Source organism: Aquila chrysaetos, chromosome 6 (assembly GCF_900496995.4).
Source record: "Aquila chrysaetos chrysaetos chromosome 6, bAquChr1.4, whole genome shotgun sequence".
NCBI classification, from domain to species: Eukaryota; Metazoa; Chordata; class Aves; order Accipitriformes; family Accipitridae; genus Aquila; species Aquila chrysaetos.
Genome location: NC_044009.1, coordinates 28,115,938 through 28,137,068, shown reverse-complemented (window position 1 = coordinate 28,137,068; position 21,131 = coordinate 28,115,938). Strand labels below are relative to the sequence as shown.

Here is a 21,131-nt window from a genome sequence, read left to right as displayed (position 1 = left end):
ATCTTTGTGCCCATTGTAAAAAGGTGTTTGTGATACTCATAGACACAAAAATCCTTGCTCTGAAACCACCAAAACTGTGCCTTTACATATTACACTGTGAAATAGTAACTGACTTAGAAGGGAATTGCAAATAAGAGCATTCTTTCTTCTTTTCCTGGTTTTTCTTTCCTGTATAGCTGCTCTTCACCTTTTCTCTCTATTAATACAGAAGTAGCAGAAAAACCCCAGACTCTTAGGTTAAGGGCATGAGGTAAGAAAAATAGTTTGCTGATGCTTATTCCGCTACTGGAAATTGTAATACAGTCATAGTATCTGGGTTTTCTGAAAGTTCAAGAGAACTCATTCCGGGTGGCCTTGTTTTAGATTCATCATTAGTAGACAAGCAACAAGGCAACAAAAGTGCTGAACCTAGTTGAATTCCTATTTCAAGGCTACAGAAAGATCCTTCTGCAGTGCCAAAATCTCCATTCTCCGGGCCAACCCCTTATTCCTAACATAATCCTTAGCTACCAACTCCCCCCAGCACTGGCATTTGGCCTGATTAAGTTTCCTCTGAAGCATATTTCTTACAAACACAGCAGAATATGTTGCACCTGCTCTTCCTTGGATAATATTACCCCCTGGATTTCAACAGAAAGTGAGACTAATTTGATCTGCCAAGGTCTGTGCAGCCTCAGTCTGTGGTGTATAACATACTGCATCCTGAGCCTATCTGCCTTACTAATCCTTGTCAGCCAGGCAGCCCCAGGAAGCATAGATGCATTATCTCTCACTCTCTGTGTCCAAATCAAATGTCAGAAATAAAACCTGCCAAAAGTGTGCATCTTTATGGTATTCTTTAGGATCTAGTGAAAGTTATCTTCCTCTTCCCTCAACATGCTACAAAGGAAAAGCTGACTTCAATGAGAATCACGTGGAGCTGATCAAATTGCTTCCTGTGAACACGTTTTGCTGAATAGCTTAGTCCCAATTCCACCCCCCCCGCCCCCATTTTATTTTTTGTTAAAACACTTCTCGACAACTTGTGAACATGTTTCAGGGAATGTTTGTATATTGCTCACAGTGAACAGCTCACTATCTAGTGCTATCCCTGCCCCCTGACTACTTGCAAAGTTAAAATAGAACAGTACTGCTCTGACTTTTGTACCAACAATCCAGGTGTGGGCAAATGGTGGGTACAGCAAGCCATTTCCAAAATGTTCATACAGCTAAACACTTCCTCATTAGATAATTTTAAAAGTTTTTCAGTTCTGACTGTATAGTGAGGACAGAAATATCTGCAGGAAAAAGTCATTGTTTTGGCTGCATCCAGTGACTCTTGCCTGAGCAAGGACTAAGCCATCCCATACATTCTGGACAAGCAGGACTTCTAGAGGAGTGGTCCAAACCCCGAATTCCTTATACAATATTTCCTTATGCAAAATTGTAATTGAAGGAATGAGGGGAAGGGGTAGAAGTGGTAACTGAGGAAAGGCTGCATCAGGACATAGCAGTGTAAGAATAATTCTACCTGCTTTTATACCTAAAAGCATACCTTTTCCTCCTTCTCTGCAGAGAAATATTAAAAGGTTAATCTCCTGCTTTATAATTGTAACTAGAGTATACGCTTTTAGAAAAAAAATCACCATGTGTGCATATGCACTTCCAATTCAGGTGTCAAAGTCAACTCTTGAACTGGAAAAGTTAAAGCACAGAGGTAGCTGTGATTGTTGGAGATTTCTGTGTATTTTTTCTATGCTTTGTAGAGGCTCTACCATTTATGATACCTTGTGCATTTAATGTATGCTTACAAGCAGAATAGATGCTTTTGCAGCTACATCATCATGCTCTAAAGACAGATTTAATTACAATGCCAGACATTATCTTCTGTAGGAAGACTGGCATATAAGAGCTCTTGGAGTGATTAGATTTCTTTCTAAGTATGTCAAACAATGTGATAAAGAAGGGACTCTGTCCTTCCACATTCTGTTCAAAACATTTGAAGTACTTGCTAGGCTAAACATAAATGTTTCTACTCTTCCCAGATTACCCCTAGAATCCTGGATGGAGTAATGCAAATTCACTTCTGTAGATACTATATATGTTTAAAGCTCTCAATACCCAAGAAAATCTTGAATAGCACTAAAAATAGCACTAAAATGGAGCAGTTCAATGGAGCACCAAGGTAGAGGTGAGCAGGGCAATCTCAGGCACGCATAAGTTGTAAAAGCCGTGAGCTTCTTTATCATCCACAAAGACATCTCCCTTAAATTTAAATAGCTGCTGTCATTGTTACTGACTACCTGACTATGTATTTATCTGCCCAGAAGCAGAGTGCACGGCCTTTGGCCCTGCTATTCATAGTGTAACTGTCTCTGCCTAACAATGCTGTGAACAGAGCTGGGCTTCTGTTAGCATCTTTTGTTTGATGTGAATCGCTGAAGCTTTGATGTTGTTTGTGAGAAAAGTAATGATTAAAAAGAATAAGATCTTCACTCTCCCACTCTGCTCCCCACAGAGAAATCTAATCTGAGTTGGGAAAAATCTGTGACTGATCCTGTCTTAAGTATGTACAAACCACAGAGTCCAGGAGAGAAATCTGTTAGTGTTGAAACTCTTAGCATCCCTTTACTGGAGGGTCAGAGAGATAATTTGTCTTAATGATCAAAATTCTGTTTCCTGTTACACAAACATGTATGTCCAAATAGGTACAGAATACTTTCTCTGTGTGATGAACGCAGCTGTCAGTGTAGCCATAGTGCTTTATTTTCACTGGGATGTCTTAGATTTTCTGCTTTAGTTGCATGTGCTTCCCCTTTATAGAATATTCTAACAAAGGGGATGATTACTTCACACTGAAGCTACATTAGTAGATTTAAAATGCTCTACAGTTCCAAAGAATGCATTTTTCCTTATAAATTATTATTCTAATAAGCTTGTTTCTCATCTCTACTGATGAATGCTTTTCTTGCTGGCATTTTTGAATGAAGAGCAAATGTGAGGCAGTAAAGCGTAACTAAAGCCCCTAAAATCAGAGCTTCAGAGTAAATGGATGGCTGTTCTGCTACTCAAGGCAAAAACTCCACTGTCACATAAAAATACTCTGATCGGTGATCACTACAGTAACAAAAAAGTAAATTCAATAAAATTATAATGTCCCAAGTGTAATAAAAACCAATGAACAAAAATTGGGAAGGCTTTATCTTCACAAACCTTTGATCCACAGTGTGAAGGAAACAGATTTGATTACTAAGGTATTTTGAAATTGGAGGTGGCTTGATTCCCGCATTGAGCAGCAGATGTGGGAGAGAGTAAGGGAGCAGAGCCATGGCTTACTTTGTGCCAAGAGCAGAGTCAAGCTTACAGAGCAAACACAAAACGGTTTTGGCTTTAGACACTTGGATATGGGAAATCTAGCTGTGCATAATTCCCGATATACTTTTTTTTTTATATCCCTAGCTATCATTATATATCTATATTCAGCTTCAAGCTCCACGTTAGCTTATGATGTAGCACGTTTTGTGTATCTTTGACCTTCTTTCTTCTGGGTCCAACAGGCATTCCAAGGGGCAGTCAAACAGGATTGCTAAAGGAAGTTGCACAGATTTTGACTTGTAAACCTTCTCACAAAAAGGGGCCAGACTCAGGAAACAGTTCTAGCCAGGTAAGCAGAGGGATGTGATACACATCCCCCAGTAAAGGAGACTTCTTTATCCTTTACTTGGGAGAAGAACTGCACCTCAAAGGGGGTTGTCTTGAGCTACCTTAAGGAAATGCAGAGAGCAGAGCAGATGCATAAGGAGGAGGTAGAGCCAAATCTCCCCAGAAAACTGATCAAGTCCCAAAGAATGTTTCAGAACAGGAGAAAAAAAAAAATAGGGCTAGGAAAGCCATAACTCTCTAAAATGCTCTGAAAAGTTTATATACTGTTTTAAGTATGAAGTATTCCTTATGGGCACTCTGGTATGTAGCCTAACTTGGACTGTGGAGAAGATATGGTTTGTTATAGTACTGTCAGTGGCACTGGGGTGGTGATGCCAGACCACTCCTGGAAGTTTGGGCTGTGAAGTTCCTTCTGTGTTGCATACTTCAGACATTCACAGCTGCCAAGAATAGCCTGCTCTTGGGAACTACTATGAGCAAAGAAAATTTCAGAGGGCTCTGCTGATCTCCTGTCTGACTTCAGTGGGAGTTGCCAGCATTCACTGGTTGCTGGGACCATCTTTACTGTATGGGTGTCAAATAACAGAGGGCACAGCATTAGGTCCTGCTGTAGCAACTGTGTTGGTATGGACACAGCCGTTCCCTGCAGAGTTCCCTTCAGGGCTCTGGATGCTAGGATCTGCCCACACGTATTCAGGACTTCTAATCACTAGCATGCAAAAAACTACATGCAAAAGCCTTGATTTTGTTCTCTATGGTTTAATGTTGTAATTTTGGTATCAAAATGAGTGTCAAATGTTTATTTCAAACATACGGGTTTTATAAGCACTATGTTAGTGAGCTATATAAGTACTGCTAAGATTTTACTCATCTGTCAGCTGCCACTCCGCCTCTTTATGTTGCATTTGTAATGATGTAACCCATTCTCTCCCCACATGCAGTCCCTACAACATATTACAATGGCTAGAATTTTAAAGAATGTATTTGGAAAGAAAAAAAAAAAAGAAATCTAGGACTTGGCCATAGTTGTAGTGTTCAGCCAGCCCTAAACAGAGGATATACAATGCCTGAATACACTGCTGATGTGATACGTGTACTGAGGTTTGATTAAGCTGGATATGAAAATTAAAACTTGGCTCCACATTGAAGAGAGAATCTCCCGCAGTGTGATACTATGACATCAAGTTTTCTGTTTACCCCTAAGGCTGGTGCTGCAATGACTTCCAGGTTTGATGGTGTCTCTTTTTTAAGTTGTTGAGCAGCAGGCTAATAGCTGCACAGCATGATGCAAAGACAGCAGAAAGCAGGGAAATCAGATGTGAATATATTCCCCAGAGATCTCCTGCTAAGATGGAGCTAACTAACCAGAGCTTTAGTGCTCAGATGTAGTCCTCTCATGCAGAGGATGGGCTGATTATCGGCTCTTCCTGCTTTATTGTATATTTTTGGATTACAGATACTATTACAAATCATGAATTCTGGTATAATATGCACTTTAGAGTAATATGAACTATTATATTGAAAGGAACATTATTTTTAAAGTTTTCATCCAAGGTCAGTTCCTCCCTGTCATGTTGTCCGCAATAATCTTCGTATTTTAAAAAATACAGGTTTATGTTCTTCTGTGCTTGCTTTGCCTAACTGCTTGAAAGCCATAGCTTTAGTTTATTTCATCATGACAAAGACTGACCTAAGAAAGGGACAGGATCTACTGGTAAAGCAGTAGCCCACCACGCTGTTTTCACAAGCACATGTTGTCCATGTCGCACAACAGGAGTTGCCTTTGCTGCTGGGCAGTCACTTCATTATTGCCACAGTTGCAGCCTCAGATGCCACAAGGTATAGAGGGCAGGGGAAGCACATCATCCTCCTTACCTCATATACTATTGGTGACATATCTGGTCTACAAAATGAAAAGGAACTGCCAATCCATTATTGTTTGTGTGTAGCAAGCTACGTTCAGGCACAAGTTCATCAGTTTAATGTTAACATGGGAGCTGGTACCTGCTTCCCAGCTCTTGGCTTTGTATCACCACTGACCCATTGCTTCAATTCATTGCTTGGAGATGTGAGGCAGTTTAGGGTGCAGTGGTAACAGGAAGAACTTGTTGCAGTCCCCCAAAAATGCCTAGTGAGAACATGCCCATGATTTTTTGGATATCAATTGCCAAACTGTCAGTCTTTAGCGGCATAAGGCAGTCTGTGTGGTTTCAGTGAGTGGGAGGAAGACTGGCTGACACAGTTATAGATGGTTAAGTTACTAGTGTTATTTTCCATTTATCATCCTGCTCATGTAGCTCTGCTTACTATACAGATAAGAGATGAAAATTTAGAATGGTGATGCTTATGTTACACAAGTCAAATTCTGAAGCTGGTTTAATCCAAAGAGAAAGAAGTATTATTCTGGTCATCTATAGCCTTAATAAAGTAGTACTTGAGAGCTTATACACCTTATACCAAGCACCAATGCAGCCTGTGTAGAAGCATGATTAAAAGAGTAAACTCCAAGTTAAACAGCACACAGGTTAAACCGCAAATCATTTGTCAGTGACCTTAAAGGCTTGGCCTAGAGGGAGCCAGAAGGGAGGGCAAAGGCTCAGCCTTGAGCTTCCCTTTGGGTCAACACATATTTGGACAGGTTTGACAGCAGCACCTAACGAGGCTGTCCCTCTGGCACCTCTCTGCAGAGCACTCCACACCTTGGCATGATGAGAATCAGTTTGTCTCAAACATAATAAAATAAACAGTCGCCCTATCAGCTTTTATAACTTGGAGAGGAATTGTGTTTACAGATTTCACCACCTTCAGGGAATCTGAAGATTTCTGCATAGAATTCAGACTTTTGGTAAAGTCAAAGAAAGGTAAGAGTTCAAATAGCCTTCAAGACTGCACTGTAAGCTAACTCTTTCTCCCTAGAGAGGCAAGCACAATCTTCTCTGGACTCTACAGGAGCAGTAAATAAAAATTACCTCATACAATGGCATGCAGATGCTATCAATCCACTCGAGCTGCAGCCTGGGTAGTTCATCTTTCCTGTTCCGATCAAAAATGGCCTGAATTGAGAAGGGAACAAAACTGTCATGCTTTATTACACTGGAGTATTTTACAGACACATCATCCAGCACTTTGGAGCTATGATCAAATTCTCACAACCAGAACACTTTGTAAACCATAATCAATCTTTGCAGCAGTCTTCCTACTGCTTTGTCTGGTATGAAAAATAAACTCTTTATTTTCAATCCTGTTTTGAAATTTGTAGGCTGAATGTATTTGAATTTTATAATTTTGTGATGTAAAATAAATGCTCCACAGTTGGAGCTGAGCTGGTAAGAAACCTCCTGTAGAAATGTAAAGTAGATACCTTTGAGTAGAAATTTCCCTTTTCTCACATAGGGTTTTCCAGTTCAGCAAAATGAACAGTGATGGATCTGGGCTGGCTGGCTTCCTCCCTCCCAGTTACAGACCCTTTCTGCAGAACCAGCCATGTCAGTGAATCCAAAGTATAGGGAATCAACAGATCCATTTTGGGAGCAGTTAACAATTTGTTCCTCTGGAAATAGCCTAATTCACTGCTCACTGCATGGCCCCAGAGAGGAAATTATAGAGGTCAAAGCTGATGTTTAAGAGGCTCAATTATTGGCTGAAAGGAGATGGAAGAAACTGAGTTCTGCAGAGTTTGAACGTGAGTTGAGTTTCCTCCATACTCTGCCTGAGATTACTTGGGTCCATCAGCTTTCTGTCTACAGGATTTTAATCCTCCTTCTAGTGGCCCATCCACACCATTTACCAAATGCTTTTTTTTTTTTTTTTTTTTTTTTTTTTTTTTTAACTCTGAATATGCCAAGTTTTAAGTCTTTCTTTTTTTTTCTGTGGAAAGTCTGTTCTTGTTCTGGGCCCATCTCCTCAAGGTTGAAGTCTCCTTAGAAAACTTACTTTCTTTCTCTACCTTGTAAAAACTCCAGACTATACATATTACATTAAATGTCTGGTTGAATTCTTCTAGTTGTAGCCTGCACTTTCTGACATACACAGGTATCACACACTCTATCTAAATAAGACCAGGAGGTAAGAGTCAAGGACTCTGTGATCTTAAATGAGAATCTTATGTTTGATTTTTGGAAAATTCTGTTTTTCCTATTCAAATAATTCTGAAAAATCCTGTCATTTTCAGATTGTTATAAGCACAATGCAAGAAAAAAGTAATCCTTGAGTTATAAGATAATATCACATTATCTTGCTGACTAACAAGTCTCTTATCTAACTAGCAGCAACACCTATCTAGGTGGCTTGCCATAGCACTATGTCATGAAATATATCAGCATTTGATCTTGTTTAAAATTTCCTCATTAACGTGGTAAAACTCTACATGATTTTGACCCTTAGCCATCAACTGTTAGAACTGATGAACTTTGTGATTATTTACTGGCCTTATCTCCCAACATAAAACACTTAATACATCAATTTACTGGATTTTTTGAAATTGTGAAGGGCCAGAGAGGAACATCTTCCTTCAAGCTGTATGGCTTCAAATCATCCTACATGTGGCCCACAAATTACTGTATGCCTTGGTGCAGACTGTAGAGTCCAAAGGAAGAGTGAGAGGGCTCCTATGATGGAGGAAATATTGAAGATATTTAGAGCAATACACTCTTCTTTCCCACCTGTCTAGGCTGTTTGATGTGGATTTTCAGAAGACGTAAGTCCAGAAGAAAGCTCCGACTTCTGTCCTTCTCTGCAATTCTACCAAATCTACAGTATGTCCAAAAATGTAGATGTAATAACACACTTTAAAATAATTCTTAAGGTTGCTGGACCTCAGCCATTTGCACTGGAATTCATTGCTCCTTGAAGACAGTAATGTTAATGTGTGTGTTGAAATAAAATTACTTCCTATTATGCTTCATTAGCATGAGAAACACACTTTGCAAATTTTATATACAAGGCAGGAAAGGCATTTATATCCATATTATATGGAATGGTACTTGCAGTTATTCAGGCCTAGATTTGGTCTCAGAATTGTGAATACCAACACTGACTGATTACTCTCCTACTGGACTATAGCTACCATTTTTTTCTGAGAAGAGATGCACAGAGAACTTACTCTCCTACTGGACTATAGCTACCATTTTTTTCTGAGAAGAGATGCACAGAGAACTACTATAGGGAAGAAATCCATTAATGTCCCAGCTTCCAACAGTATACAAAGTGAAAAGCTATTTATTGTATCTGAGAATTATTTACTACAACCTTTTAAACTTTATTGACTTTGTTACATCACCACAGGCTCATGTGCAAGTGAGAACAAGTCTGAGCTACTGGAATGGTCTTTTTATTTTTGGAAGCATAAACATATTTGTGAATGGCTTGTAAGTTGAATTCTTTAGAATACTTTCTGTTACCCTTCTCCTGTTGCCTCTAGATAATGGCTTGTCAACATTTTGAGGTATTTAACCTGGATAAGGCTTTCTCTTCAAATTGTTCACACTTAAAATCGTTATGAAACTTTTTTTCTTGGTTCTTGTTTGACACTTCTGCCTATATTCCACTCAATACCAATTTATCCTTTCAATCACAGTGTTATATTTAGTTGTATACCTATAGAAATGCTTTTCAGCATTTGATACATCAAATAACACAGACAGCTGTAGTATAAAGTAAATCTGGCAATTTTGATTTCCATAGATAGCTGGTGATTTTTTATTTGAATACTGTGTATTAAAAACAATACCTGTTGCCTAGAAAATTAACTGACAGAATAACCTTGGGAATAGGTACAGAAAATGGGGAAAATGACTGAGTTGACTGGAAAGCTTTTATATATGGCTGTAAATGCATGTCTTTATTGGAGAGAGCTTTTATTTATTCCAAGATTTTTCTTTACATAAAAAATACAGTTAGTTTTTCTGAATGCACCGAATGATATTTTCTTACCCTATTCAAGTTAGTAACTATTTCAGAAGTGATAAAAACTTACTGAAGGGGTGAGTTTGAGTTCAGATCTTTCTCTGTCTCCTTGTTCAAAGAACTCACTGGTTACCAGCTCAGCTGCCTAAAACATAAATCATGATAAAGATTAGAGTTCTCGCTACATAATTTTTAGGGTAATGAGTTTTTGCTCAGACCATGATTTTCGCCTGTGCTTAATTGTAAAGAAGTGAATAGCCCCACTTACATGACTGACGTCAGGCACATGTTTGTGTAGTTTTCAGGACTGGGCATACAGGGGGTATAAATAGCCATAACCACTGATAGGCACACTTATCCCTTTTTGATAGGGAATTGACTGGGGAAATGACATTGCAATGTTGAGGTAGCACTCAATGCAGTTATATGCAACTTACTCAAGTATTGAGAACAGAATAGAAAATTACAGCTTCTTGTCAGCATCCACAATTATGTCTGTAAAAATGCTTTGTAAAATGTGCGAGAGCTCTCTGGCTACTTACAGGCTGTTGCCCTATATAAACAACTTCACTTATCAAAGAACCTTAATTAACCAATAACCTCTGTTGTCTTAATTTAATGTGAAATCATAAAGGGTTTTTTCCCATGACTATCATCACTATAGGATCTGAATATCTAAATATAAACACAGATTGTGATTATCATATTGAATCAAAATCAAGAACTAGTGGGTTGGAAGTTGGAATGTGTCTTTCTGACTTTTGTGAATAAAGATGTTCTATTCACAGCAGAGGCTGTGCTTCTCAGAAGAACACAAGATTTAAAACCAAAATTAGTTATGGAAACAACAGGAATTTTAGGAAGTCAAACAGTGAGCAATCCTGATAGAGTAGCCTTTACATACTGTACTCTTCTCATGTGTGGGGCTTGGAAGGTAGACATGTGTGACGTTTGAGATGCAAAAAAAGGAAACTAATCTACTGAAGATGGCATTCAGTTCCTAAAGCTCTTTTCGTGCCTGCTTACTGTTTTCAATCTAGGAAATGATTTCATAATGCCAAGGCACAAGAGGGTGAACTAAGCAGAAAACCTGCACTTCATAAAATCTCAAAATTTCTTGCTCTAGCAACTGCATGGTAGCTAACATTCACAAGTCCTAAGCTTGTTACAGTTGAAATAAGGAGTACCAAAATACATTGGAAGTAGGTGAAGTGATGTTATAAAGTACTCTTAAATCTTGAGCCAGGCTATCACACAGTTTGGAACTTTATAATGTATGTAATCCCAGCGCACTAATAAAATTCTGGATCAATACTCCAGATAGAGGAATAATTAACAACTTAACAGCAATTAAGGGTTTGCCAAGTGTATTGTATAAAAATAATCAAGACATAGTCTCACCTCTGTCTCTCACTGCTATTCTGATCCTGATCTCTTTGTGTCCCTTTCCCTCTTCTTTTGTCTGTTTCCATCTTCTCTTCCTGAATTTTGACTTCTTACATGTAGCCTGTATTCCCTTTGATTCATATATTTTAATCTCTTTCTCCCTCACTTTTCCATGTTTTTTTCCTTTCGGCACAGTTCGGATCCAACTATTTCCTGTTTTCCCTCTGTGGACTTACTAGCCTATCTGCTCAACCAGGTAATGTTTTGTTTCAATCAAACAGGTAATGTTTTGTTTCAATCAATCCCAGACTGGATTTTTCAATATAAAGTAAACCCGTACACTAGGCTGCAGGGGAATTTTCACCTGCAGACCTCAAAAGTGATAAAGATAAAAACCTAGTTTGCCAGAGGCTTCAGCGCTAATTCAGCACCACAGCACAAAGATTGACAACATGGAAAGCAGACCCTACCTGACATTTTGGCTGTCAAAGAAAATGGAGAAGTTAACTGGGTTAAAGACGAAAAATGAGGAAGGATTGCACACACTGCAGCTGTGGCTAGGTGGCACTGAAAAACATTGTGACTCATTTTCCCACTGCAGGATATGAGCAACTTCCCTGATTTCCACATGAAGTGACCATGTTCTGGCCGAGTAACAGCCTTAGAAGGACTATTGTCATAGTCTGCTTACAAAAGCAAAAACGACTCATCTGTCTGCAACTGCAAACTGAGCTGAAGCCCTCACCACATAAATGCTTTTTTACTGAGTTAATGTGCATGTAACTTTTATAGGTCTCTTTCAGCTTCTGTCACTTCCTTGTCCTTCTCCAAGAAATCTGGCTGCTCCTGCCTCACTAGTTCTCTGGTCTAGCTTCTCTTTCTCACCCCATCTTTTTAACTATCACTTTGCTGTTAAGCCAGTCAAACTCCCTCCAGGTGCTTAGCTAACACCAGTGCAGCTGAGTGATTTCCTGTTTGCTTCTTGATGCTGTATATTCCTCCAAAACCTTATGCAGCCTGCGTTCTACTAGCTTGTTCTGGACCTCAGTAAAGGACAGAGAGTTATTAGCATGGATACAGGAAATATTAAGGGTGGATGCTGAGTAAGGAAGGATGCCTAGAAGAGGCAAAATCATGTGGTAAAGGACAAGACTTTTGGGACAGGTTGCTTTCTCACATTGTAATTGTTTGCCAATGCTGGACCCAAGTTTTATGTATATTTCTAAAGAGCCTACTCAGCAGCAGAAGCCTGAATTTTTATGTGTTTCTAAGTACAGGATGCTAAAAAGGGCTCTATACTACACTTGTACTTTTTTCCATCAATGTTGAGAAAATGAACACATTTCTCTTATCACATATACTGAAGATTTTATGTTAATCAAAGTTTGCAGATCATCTGCTGGTATTTTTGATTTAGGGAAGATTCTACCACTGCCAAGAAAAACTTTGGGGCAAAACTAGTAAGCACAGCTACATGTGGCTAACACTTTTTTTAATCCATCCATTTTTTTGATATGGATTTAAAAGGTTAATAAGAGGAGAGGTTGTAAAGCCAGATCTCTTCAGGTACCTACATGCTGCTCACCAGCATGTGTACATAGAAAGATTATGCAATAAACCATTTCTTGCAGAAACCCCCTGCTATTTCTTTATAGCATTAATACTGCTGTAAATTGATTCCAGTTTTGGTCCCTTGTAAGCCAGGGCCCTGGGAATATTGTCCCGCCAGTCCCGCCTCCTCCCAGCCCTGCTATTAATCATGACTTGCCTGTCTTGAAATCTCCCACGGTTTGGTCACAGCTCCAAGGTCACAGGCTGTCATTAGCATTGATCTGAAAAACAGAAATGAACAATACAAGCTGAATCAACCTTTGTTGGATTTCTAAACAACTCTGCTCTGGATGCATAAATAAATAATACATATATAAAATGTCAGCCCTGGCACCTTCTTTTCCTCCAGAAAAGAATGACATGTTTGAAATCTCAGCCATCAGCATGCCTTTTACATCACAATTGTGCCTAGGAAGCCTAATGTGTTGCAGGTCATCAGATGATGAATTTTGGTATTGTGCACTACACACTAGAAAAGAAATGATATTGCAAGGGAGTAACTGCTAATTTTGCAATACTTCTAACACTACTTACATTAATACCTATAATATACTAGAAAGCATGTGCTTCACATGATATAAGTGAGGGTATTATTACATAATACACCTGCAAACTGGATTAATTTATATGCCTATTTGTAAGTCACTGCTGTAGGAAGAGAACCTGTAATCACAGGAGGTATCCCAGACACTGTTTAAGCAGTTTCTACTGCTCATCTGCAATAAAAATTTAAGATTTACTATGAGCTATACTGTTCCACTGTAGTTTAATACCTAGCTACAACCATGTTTTATATGCATTAGGAGAAAGAAACTGTTCAGCCGTAGAAAGCGTTTATGTACAGTACCATGATGCAGATAAAAGTCCAAGAAAGTTTAAATGAAGAACAAGGGCACTGAAAATGAAGCATCAAATATATTGCCTGAATCTAAAATTAGGAATGGGTGAAATGATATGGAAAATAGAAAATGGCCAATATTTTGGTCAAAAGACCAAAAGAAACAGAATTTTAATGAAATTTCAGATAAAATGAGACATAACCAGGCATGCATATGTGAATGCACACATTTTATTGTCTCAAATGCGTGGCATGCTCAAACCATCCACAATGTCTGAGGTTTTCAATAGGATGCATGCTCAGATCATTCTTGAGGGCTAGAAGAGCACTGTGTATCTGCAGATTCCCAGGTACAGACTTAGAAGAGCAGAGAGAAGCACAGCCAGTGAAAGGAAACAGCTGAGAAGAGGGAACAGGGAAATGGACAAGAAAGATCTTTTTGTCTCCTGAGGCAGAATATTGATGCTTTCTGGAGAAAGAATGGAAGGGCTGAGCAGTAACTGGTGAGGCTGGGAGAAAGGGAAGAAAACATGACAGAGTGTGAAGGCAGAAATAAGAATGGAGAAGATGAGGTCACACTGATTACATCCCTGCTGTTTGGTAATGTTTAGAAATCGTACCATACGTTTCATATCATGGATCACATTTTAAAACAAGCTACCTTCTCGTTACTCTAAGTCTTCACTCTATCATATATGAAATTCCTTAAACAAACATGGCTACACTTTGAAATAACCAGAAAGCAAGAAATAGTAGTGCTCACCGAAATACTTCTCGGTGGTTTTTTATATTCCAATCATAACCACCTTTACTGACAAGTTCAAAAAACTCGGTCCTTCTCCTGCAACAAAACAGATTATCAGAGAAGGAAACAAGACGCTTCCAGGGCAGCACTGCAGCAGAAACACGGTTCTCTGGATGATATGAAATCATTGCACCTCATGTATTATTGCTAAAGTCGTTACACTGACAGTCCATTTAAGCGAAACATACTAATTTCCGAACACGTTCTATAAATGTCTGTTATCAATGTCAGAGTTGCCTAGTAAAAGCAATATTGTATTTATGGTCTCTGCAGATAAGGAAATAAATGGTACCAAAATGTTCAGTCTTCCATGGAAGCATGAAATGTTCAACTACAGCAGTGGACAGACAGACAATAGAAACACTGCTGAAATATATACACACTTCTTTACTTGTCCTTGCAAAATGGTTTTTACTTCTGTATCCTGAACGGTTTTTCAGAAACGTGCATTTCCTGTTATTTCCAGCACACAGAACAGAACAGTGAGACACAGGAGCTGCAGATGTCTCGAGGTAGTAGTTCTTATTGACTAGAAACTAGGTCTCCCTGCTTGGTCCCATGCTTTGTCTTCTGGAATATCTTGCCTATGTCCTCAAAGATGGACAAAACATGAGCCTGAACATGTTGATGTTTGGTGCCTTTAAGTAAAAAAAATTCTGACTCATCATAGTCTGTGTTTTTTTATGGGACTGAGATTCCAAGCAGCTCTTATTGCACACAGTGTGACTACAATATGAAATAGATCCTGCCCCAGATATAGCAGAAGTTGAGGTACAAAAATACAGAGCAACTTGCCCAGACATATTCGTGAAATAAGATATAAAAGAATTTCACGTTACAAAATTTGCTGGGACAATGCAAAGTCACACAGGCAGAAAACAAAATTCAGTTCTCTCACACAAAGTTATAGCATCATGGCCCAGTGGAAATAAATATTGCAACGATGAAAATTTTAATGGCCAACAGTAGTTGGCACATAAATCTTAAACCAGCCTAATCCTAAGCAGATCATCAAAAACTATATACTCCATTAAGAGAGCGAGCAGTAGTTTTTTTGCATCTCGTATTTCAGTGCCCAGTCTAACAATGTAAAATTTGGTAATGATTTCATTTTGAAGTATTGGATATTCTAGGCAATTCCTATGTTACTGGACAAAAACCAGGGAAGAATGTTTAAAGCTGAAAGCTCAGGAAGATGACATCCCAGAAATCTCAAACACTCAAATTTAAAATATAGAGATCCATAAACAGTAACTGAAAATATGAATCTCAAGGCCTTATGTTAAGCTGAAAACTTTAAAATAAGAATTTTCTTTGAAATACATCTAAATGGATGCAGAAGTAGTAGTCCAACTCCACAGAGAATTTCTGTTGTTGGAAGGAGTCAACCTGAGGAAAGCAGCCATGTATAAAGAAACAATTTAGTGTTTCCTACTGGTTGCTTATGCATGGTATCCAAAACGAAGAGGTTTGCCATTATTAAGCAAACATAATATGCCAGGATTTCAGAAATAAACAGAATTATAAGAATTTTGCCAAGTCTTTGAGTAACATTGACTCTGGTTGTATTTTGCCTGGAAGGGAAAGTTGTCTTGCTATATATAGCAAATCCAGTTGCTTTACAGCCCAGTGGCTCAAGACACCATTTGAATGAATTTCCATAAACTTCATTTTGGTTCCATGCTTTTGCTTGTTGTATGATCTACAAGCATTGTTATATAGAATTATCTACTAAAATCAAGTATATGTTCCATCTGATCTTTCACTGAAAGTCATCTTTTTGTTTGTTTGTAGAAAAGTAGTGCCTTGAGAAAGTCATAAAGCTTTACTCTGCCTGGAGTTTTGTTGCTGTTTTGCTAGCTGCACTTTGTGACCTTTAGGTTTAGGCATTCTAAGAATACCGATATGAGAATTTCCTTCTCTACAAAAACATTGAAGATGTAGCAAACTGAAAAAGTAGTTAAGTACTTGCCCAGACACATCTGTTCACATAGGATGGCTTTAAGAAGTGTAAATCATCAACGTTTCCAGGGAGTGATTTTCAGGCACTTTTGGAAGTAAAGTAGCATAACAACTACCTGATTAATGAATCATAATAACACAAGAGGAAAAGATAACTTATCTGCAGACTTTTGAGTAAAGAGGCCTCATTTGCTAAAAGTTTTCTGATTCATGTAGCACATAAAAATCAATTATGCAAGCAAGGAAGAATAATCTTGAAATTCAGCTGACGTCCCTTTTTGGATATTATTTCTCTGTATTAAAACTAGAAAGACAACTTGACCATGTAGTTTTTCAACCTAAGGCACACAGGGAAAAGAGCTCCATCACATCTGGGTCTGGACTGAGTTCCCTCCCAAGGCACTGCCGCGGGCCCTCTCTGGCTCTTCCAGGGGCTGCAGGATCTTGGCCAGGGCAGCTGCCCGCTCAGCCCCTGCTACTCATCTTTTCCTTGACAGCACAAAACATTTCTGCAGCACTTGTTGTTTGTGGTGAGACAGGAGAATGCATACTGACACATCCCTGTGGTCCTTGTATCTCACTTACAGCTGTCAGCAAATTCCCCGTCATACCAGACCCACCCTCCCCCCACCCCAATAACAAGCAATCTTAACAGACAGCTTCAAAAAGAGTATGCTTAAAAGGGCTTATTTGTTCTGCTCAGAATTTTCATGTCAGCAAGCAGAAATTTCTTCATGGACTAATATTTAGAAGTTAGTTATAATAAAACTAATCACTAAAACCCTTTCTTGATACAACTTCTCTGAGAATAGACTTGTGGGAAACGAAGAATATCAGTGTGTCCACTGCCAGTACTGTTTAGAAACAGTCCTTGGCACAGCAACCAACTACTGAGGAAAAAAGACAAAGAAAACATTCCAGCATCCCAGCTAGTATTCCTGCAATTAACAGTTAAAGATACGATGCTGATATAGATAGTTGAACAATTTCAGGGTAAAGACTTTGCCTGAAGTTTTCTGGAAACTTGGTTTGGTATCAACCATCACTACAAAGGAGGGGCAGAATCTAGCTATAGCACCCTAAGAAAAACATTACTAACTGCTACCCAGCAGTGTACGGCATAGGATGCTGATGGACATCAAACAAAAAGTCCTAAAGGATGAATTATTGTCAAGACTGCGAAGGTAGTATGCTGAAACTGCACATCCGACAGCACTTCTCCCTGTAAGTCAGCCACAGGCATGTGCCAGACAGGGGGATGTCAAAAGTGGATTGTGATGGTGGCACCACGACTCCTCCGACTACACGCATGCTCCCATGCATTCTCACTGGGAAGACCTTGGTAATAATTAACAGTATTTGAAAGACATAAAATAGCACCAACTTGAAGTCTACTTAGAGATTTGATTTGCAAACAAGGAAAAGGAAGAAAACTGGATGACAGAGATCCTATTATACTTCTCTTGAGTCAAGCTTTTTAAGACTTATTCTCATGTGATGCAATTTGGCATACTTTGTCTTCAAAGCAGCAATGGATATGCTTTCATTACCTCTGGAACTGGGTCTGTAACTAAATATAATATTTCTTAGCATACATGTTTAGAAACTCTGGAATGGTGGAAGAGAATTCTAAAATGTCATTGATTTTCTACATGCCTGAAGAAATGAACACAGAAGGGACAGAAGAATTATGGGACTGAGCTGTAACTGATTCCTTGGATTGCTTTGAAGTATAAGCCTAGGATTTCACTTGCTTTTTGTTGATACAGACATGTTACACATTAAAGCAAAACTTACTTGGACACTTGAGATATTTCTATTAGCCTAAGATATACTAAGTATTAGACTAAATCTCTTCAACCACAGCTAAACACTAATTTCTCATATTATATATCCTTATTGGTATTTAATAGGTCATTAGAGTAAGTTCTTCGAATTTTCATTTGTCAAATACAAGAAATGCCAATACTTACTCAAAATATAGAGTGAGGTCTGTTGCCAATATCGATTGCTTTAGAAGCTGCATAAGGTCACTGTAGTCCTTAGAGGACAAGTTAGCAAAGATGTTGTGACCCTATAATGAAAGAGATAAAAGAGGTAAAGGGCTAGCAATCAATATAGGTTTTTAAAAGGTTTTCTAACTCTTTAGTCTACAGTTTCCTTGTAACAGAGGTCTTTTCTGATTCATGGCAAAACTACGACAAAATAATAATGTTAATACTGCTGAGATTACATTGAGGTGGAAGAGTTGACGATTGTAATCAAGCACTTGGTATGTTTTTCTAAACCTTGCTGAAATTATAGCCTCTTGAGGAAAGATTTACTCTTTGCTCTGACCCTGCACAGACTCAGTTTATGGGGAAAAACTATGGATACATCTCAATCTTTCCTCTTATTAAATGTTTTGGGGAGCTGTGCATTGCAGCGTTTGAGTTGTGCTCCTAATAGATTTATCTGTGCTGCTGCTTGCAGGCACACAAACTGCTGTTAGAGCAGTCAAAGACACTAAATCAGTTTTTCATTCAAAACAGCCCATTTGCTCACTCTGCCCATTACTGCGTTGTCTTACAGTGTATACAAGCATTGCCTATGCAGTCTAAAGAACGGCAACTTTAGGCAGTTTAGACGCCATTTTTAGGCCCAGTAGGCTACTTCTTAAGGGATCATGGATTAAGAATTTGAAAGGTGCTCTATGACCAGAATGAAAGGAAACAAATTATTTAATATTGCTATTTTAGAGCAGGGAGGTCCTTTTGGAACTGAATTTCTGAAAACTAAGAGATATAGATTTCTGAAAACTAAGAGAAAACAAGAGATATACTAACTATAGATATCCTATAATTTCTCTATGAAATCCTAGAGAAAATAAGCTGAAAGAAACAAAATTAAGGGAAAATTCTAATTGTAAGCTTAAGAAGTGGTCTTTGTGACATTAGTCAATATAACGAAATAAAAGTAGTACACTTTTTTTTTTTTTTTTCCAAATTACCTAAAGAAATAATGAGGTTCTTGCTAAACAGAGTCTTTTTTTGGTGGTATTTAGCACTGTATTGCACACATTCAGTATGCACTGCCATCTACTGCTTAGGAAGATTAAAATGCCCTTAAACCCAAGAATTTTCCAGGAACAGGATTGCTATAACCATGATGGTCTGAGGACATAGATGAAATAAGGTCTGGAGATAGAAATGGTATTTTTTAATAAATCAGCTAATTGTTGGACTAAAAAAATAATTTGCCATGCATAAAAGATGGTCTTCTCTGTGCCAATGAAATGATTATTTCTTTTCAACTAAATATTGAGAAGGATTGGAGAATCTAAAGCTTATTTATGAAAAACAATTTTAAAACCAAAATACTCAGGAGAAAATAAAGCAAAATGTATCAGGAAAATAGCAGCTCTTACAACAGGGGCAATTTACCAAGTTGTCTGTTGTTCTATGATATCTGTTGCCTTTCTGACCTGTTTCGTGGTGTATAGAACCATGTCACTACAAAGCTCAAGATCACTTATACTGAGGTTAGCATGTTCAAGAGTAAAGGATAAATAGCTCCTTTGTCCAACACAAGAAAATACAATATACTATGTTTCCTTCTAGACAGCAAAGACAGCCTAGAATATCAACATCAGTGGACAGGATATAATCTAATTTCAGTTTATTTGAGAGAGGAGACCAGCCACTCAGCTAGTGAAAGTTGGTGTATCTTTAAGTAGATTGGAGGATCCAAATCTGCAGTTATTCCAAACTAAGGGGTGTTGTGTTCCATTAGCAAATAGTATCTATTGGATAAAAATCCTGTAGGATTATTTTTCTGGTCTAGAAATGAGGACCTGGAGAAGAAGCTGCCTGAATGATCAAAGGGGACGACTTGCATTTCAAGTAATATTTTACATCTCTGAAAGAAGCTGGAGTAGATTCCAAGGAAAAAAAGTATTTTTTTCATAAATTTCTTGATTTTTAAGCTGGAAAAGGTAAAGAAAAGCATCTAGACTGACATGAGCTATAAACTTTCACAGAGTTGTCCATGTCTGGTGCCTGTCTTCAAAAAGACATTCAGTCATGATGAAGATTTCAGGAACTAGAGAAATCACTGTTTTCCAGGAAGGCTTGCTCCAGAGGCTGAACAGTCTCATTGGTTTAGGAAAAAAAAAACCAACAAAAACAAACAAACAAAAAGCCCTAAAAGCCTTTCCTTTTTTCCTATTCTGAACCAGTCTGTTTAACTTTCAAATGCTGCTTTTTCTTATGCCTTTCCCTAGTAGTATAAGGAGCCATTTAATTCCTAGTATCACCTTTCAGATAAGCTAGGCTAGGCTAAGCAGATTGAGCTGTTTAAATCTCATGCTGGTGCTCTCCTTTCCTATGTCTTTTTTAATATAATGCTGAGAAACTGAACACTAAAGCCACAGTCCCATGACTAACCTCTGTGCACCATACACAGAGGTAAAGCCATCACCCTGTTCCCATTTGTCTGTGATCATGGGACATTCCCAGATGCTCTTCAAAAGTTACTGTGGATCAGCATATGGTCTCCAATTGTGCTGCATGAACAACATTTTTGTTTTTATATATACTGAATGCATTTTGTAACAGCCTATCTGTGTACATTAAGAAAATACATCCATTGTTTTGTAAGGATTGCGTGTCCATCCTTCTACTTTTCTCACTACGTCTCTGGGGTAGTGCATGCTGCATACTGTTATGCGCAAGATATTCTAGGCAAGAGCTATGTCTTTATGTGTATCTGCAAAGCAACCAGTGTACATCGGACAGCATGATATTGCTGATATTTTTTAGAAAAATCATTTAGCAAAATAATGCAAACCATTATAAAAATACTGATTACAGAAAGACTGTCAAAGAAATTAAATTGATCCAGTAAAGGATGACTGTGATACTCTGAATACTACACCTGTGGGGAAACGTAAGAGCTTGTTTCGCCTACTCATAAACCACTGAGCAGGATGTATGTAAGACAACT

At 38.3% G+C, this 21,131-nt stretch overlaps 1 protein-coding gene across 1 annotated transcript in view; it reads right to left on the bottom strand.

Moving 5' to 3' along the window:
• The window catches only part of PDE11A (phosphodiesterase 11A), a 145,878-nt gene that overhangs the window by 10,592 nt on the left and 114,155 nt on the right, over window positions 1–21,131 (bottom strand). The window contains 5 exon segments of the mRNA XM_041124451.1: window positions 6,612–6,695; window positions 9,617–9,691; window positions 12,701–12,764; window positions 14,145–14,222; window positions 18,122–18,222. Of these exon segments, the coding sequence (XP_040980385.1) occupies window positions 6,612–6,695; window positions 9,617–9,691; window positions 12,701–12,764; window positions 14,145–14,222; window positions 18,122–18,222 (402 nt within the window).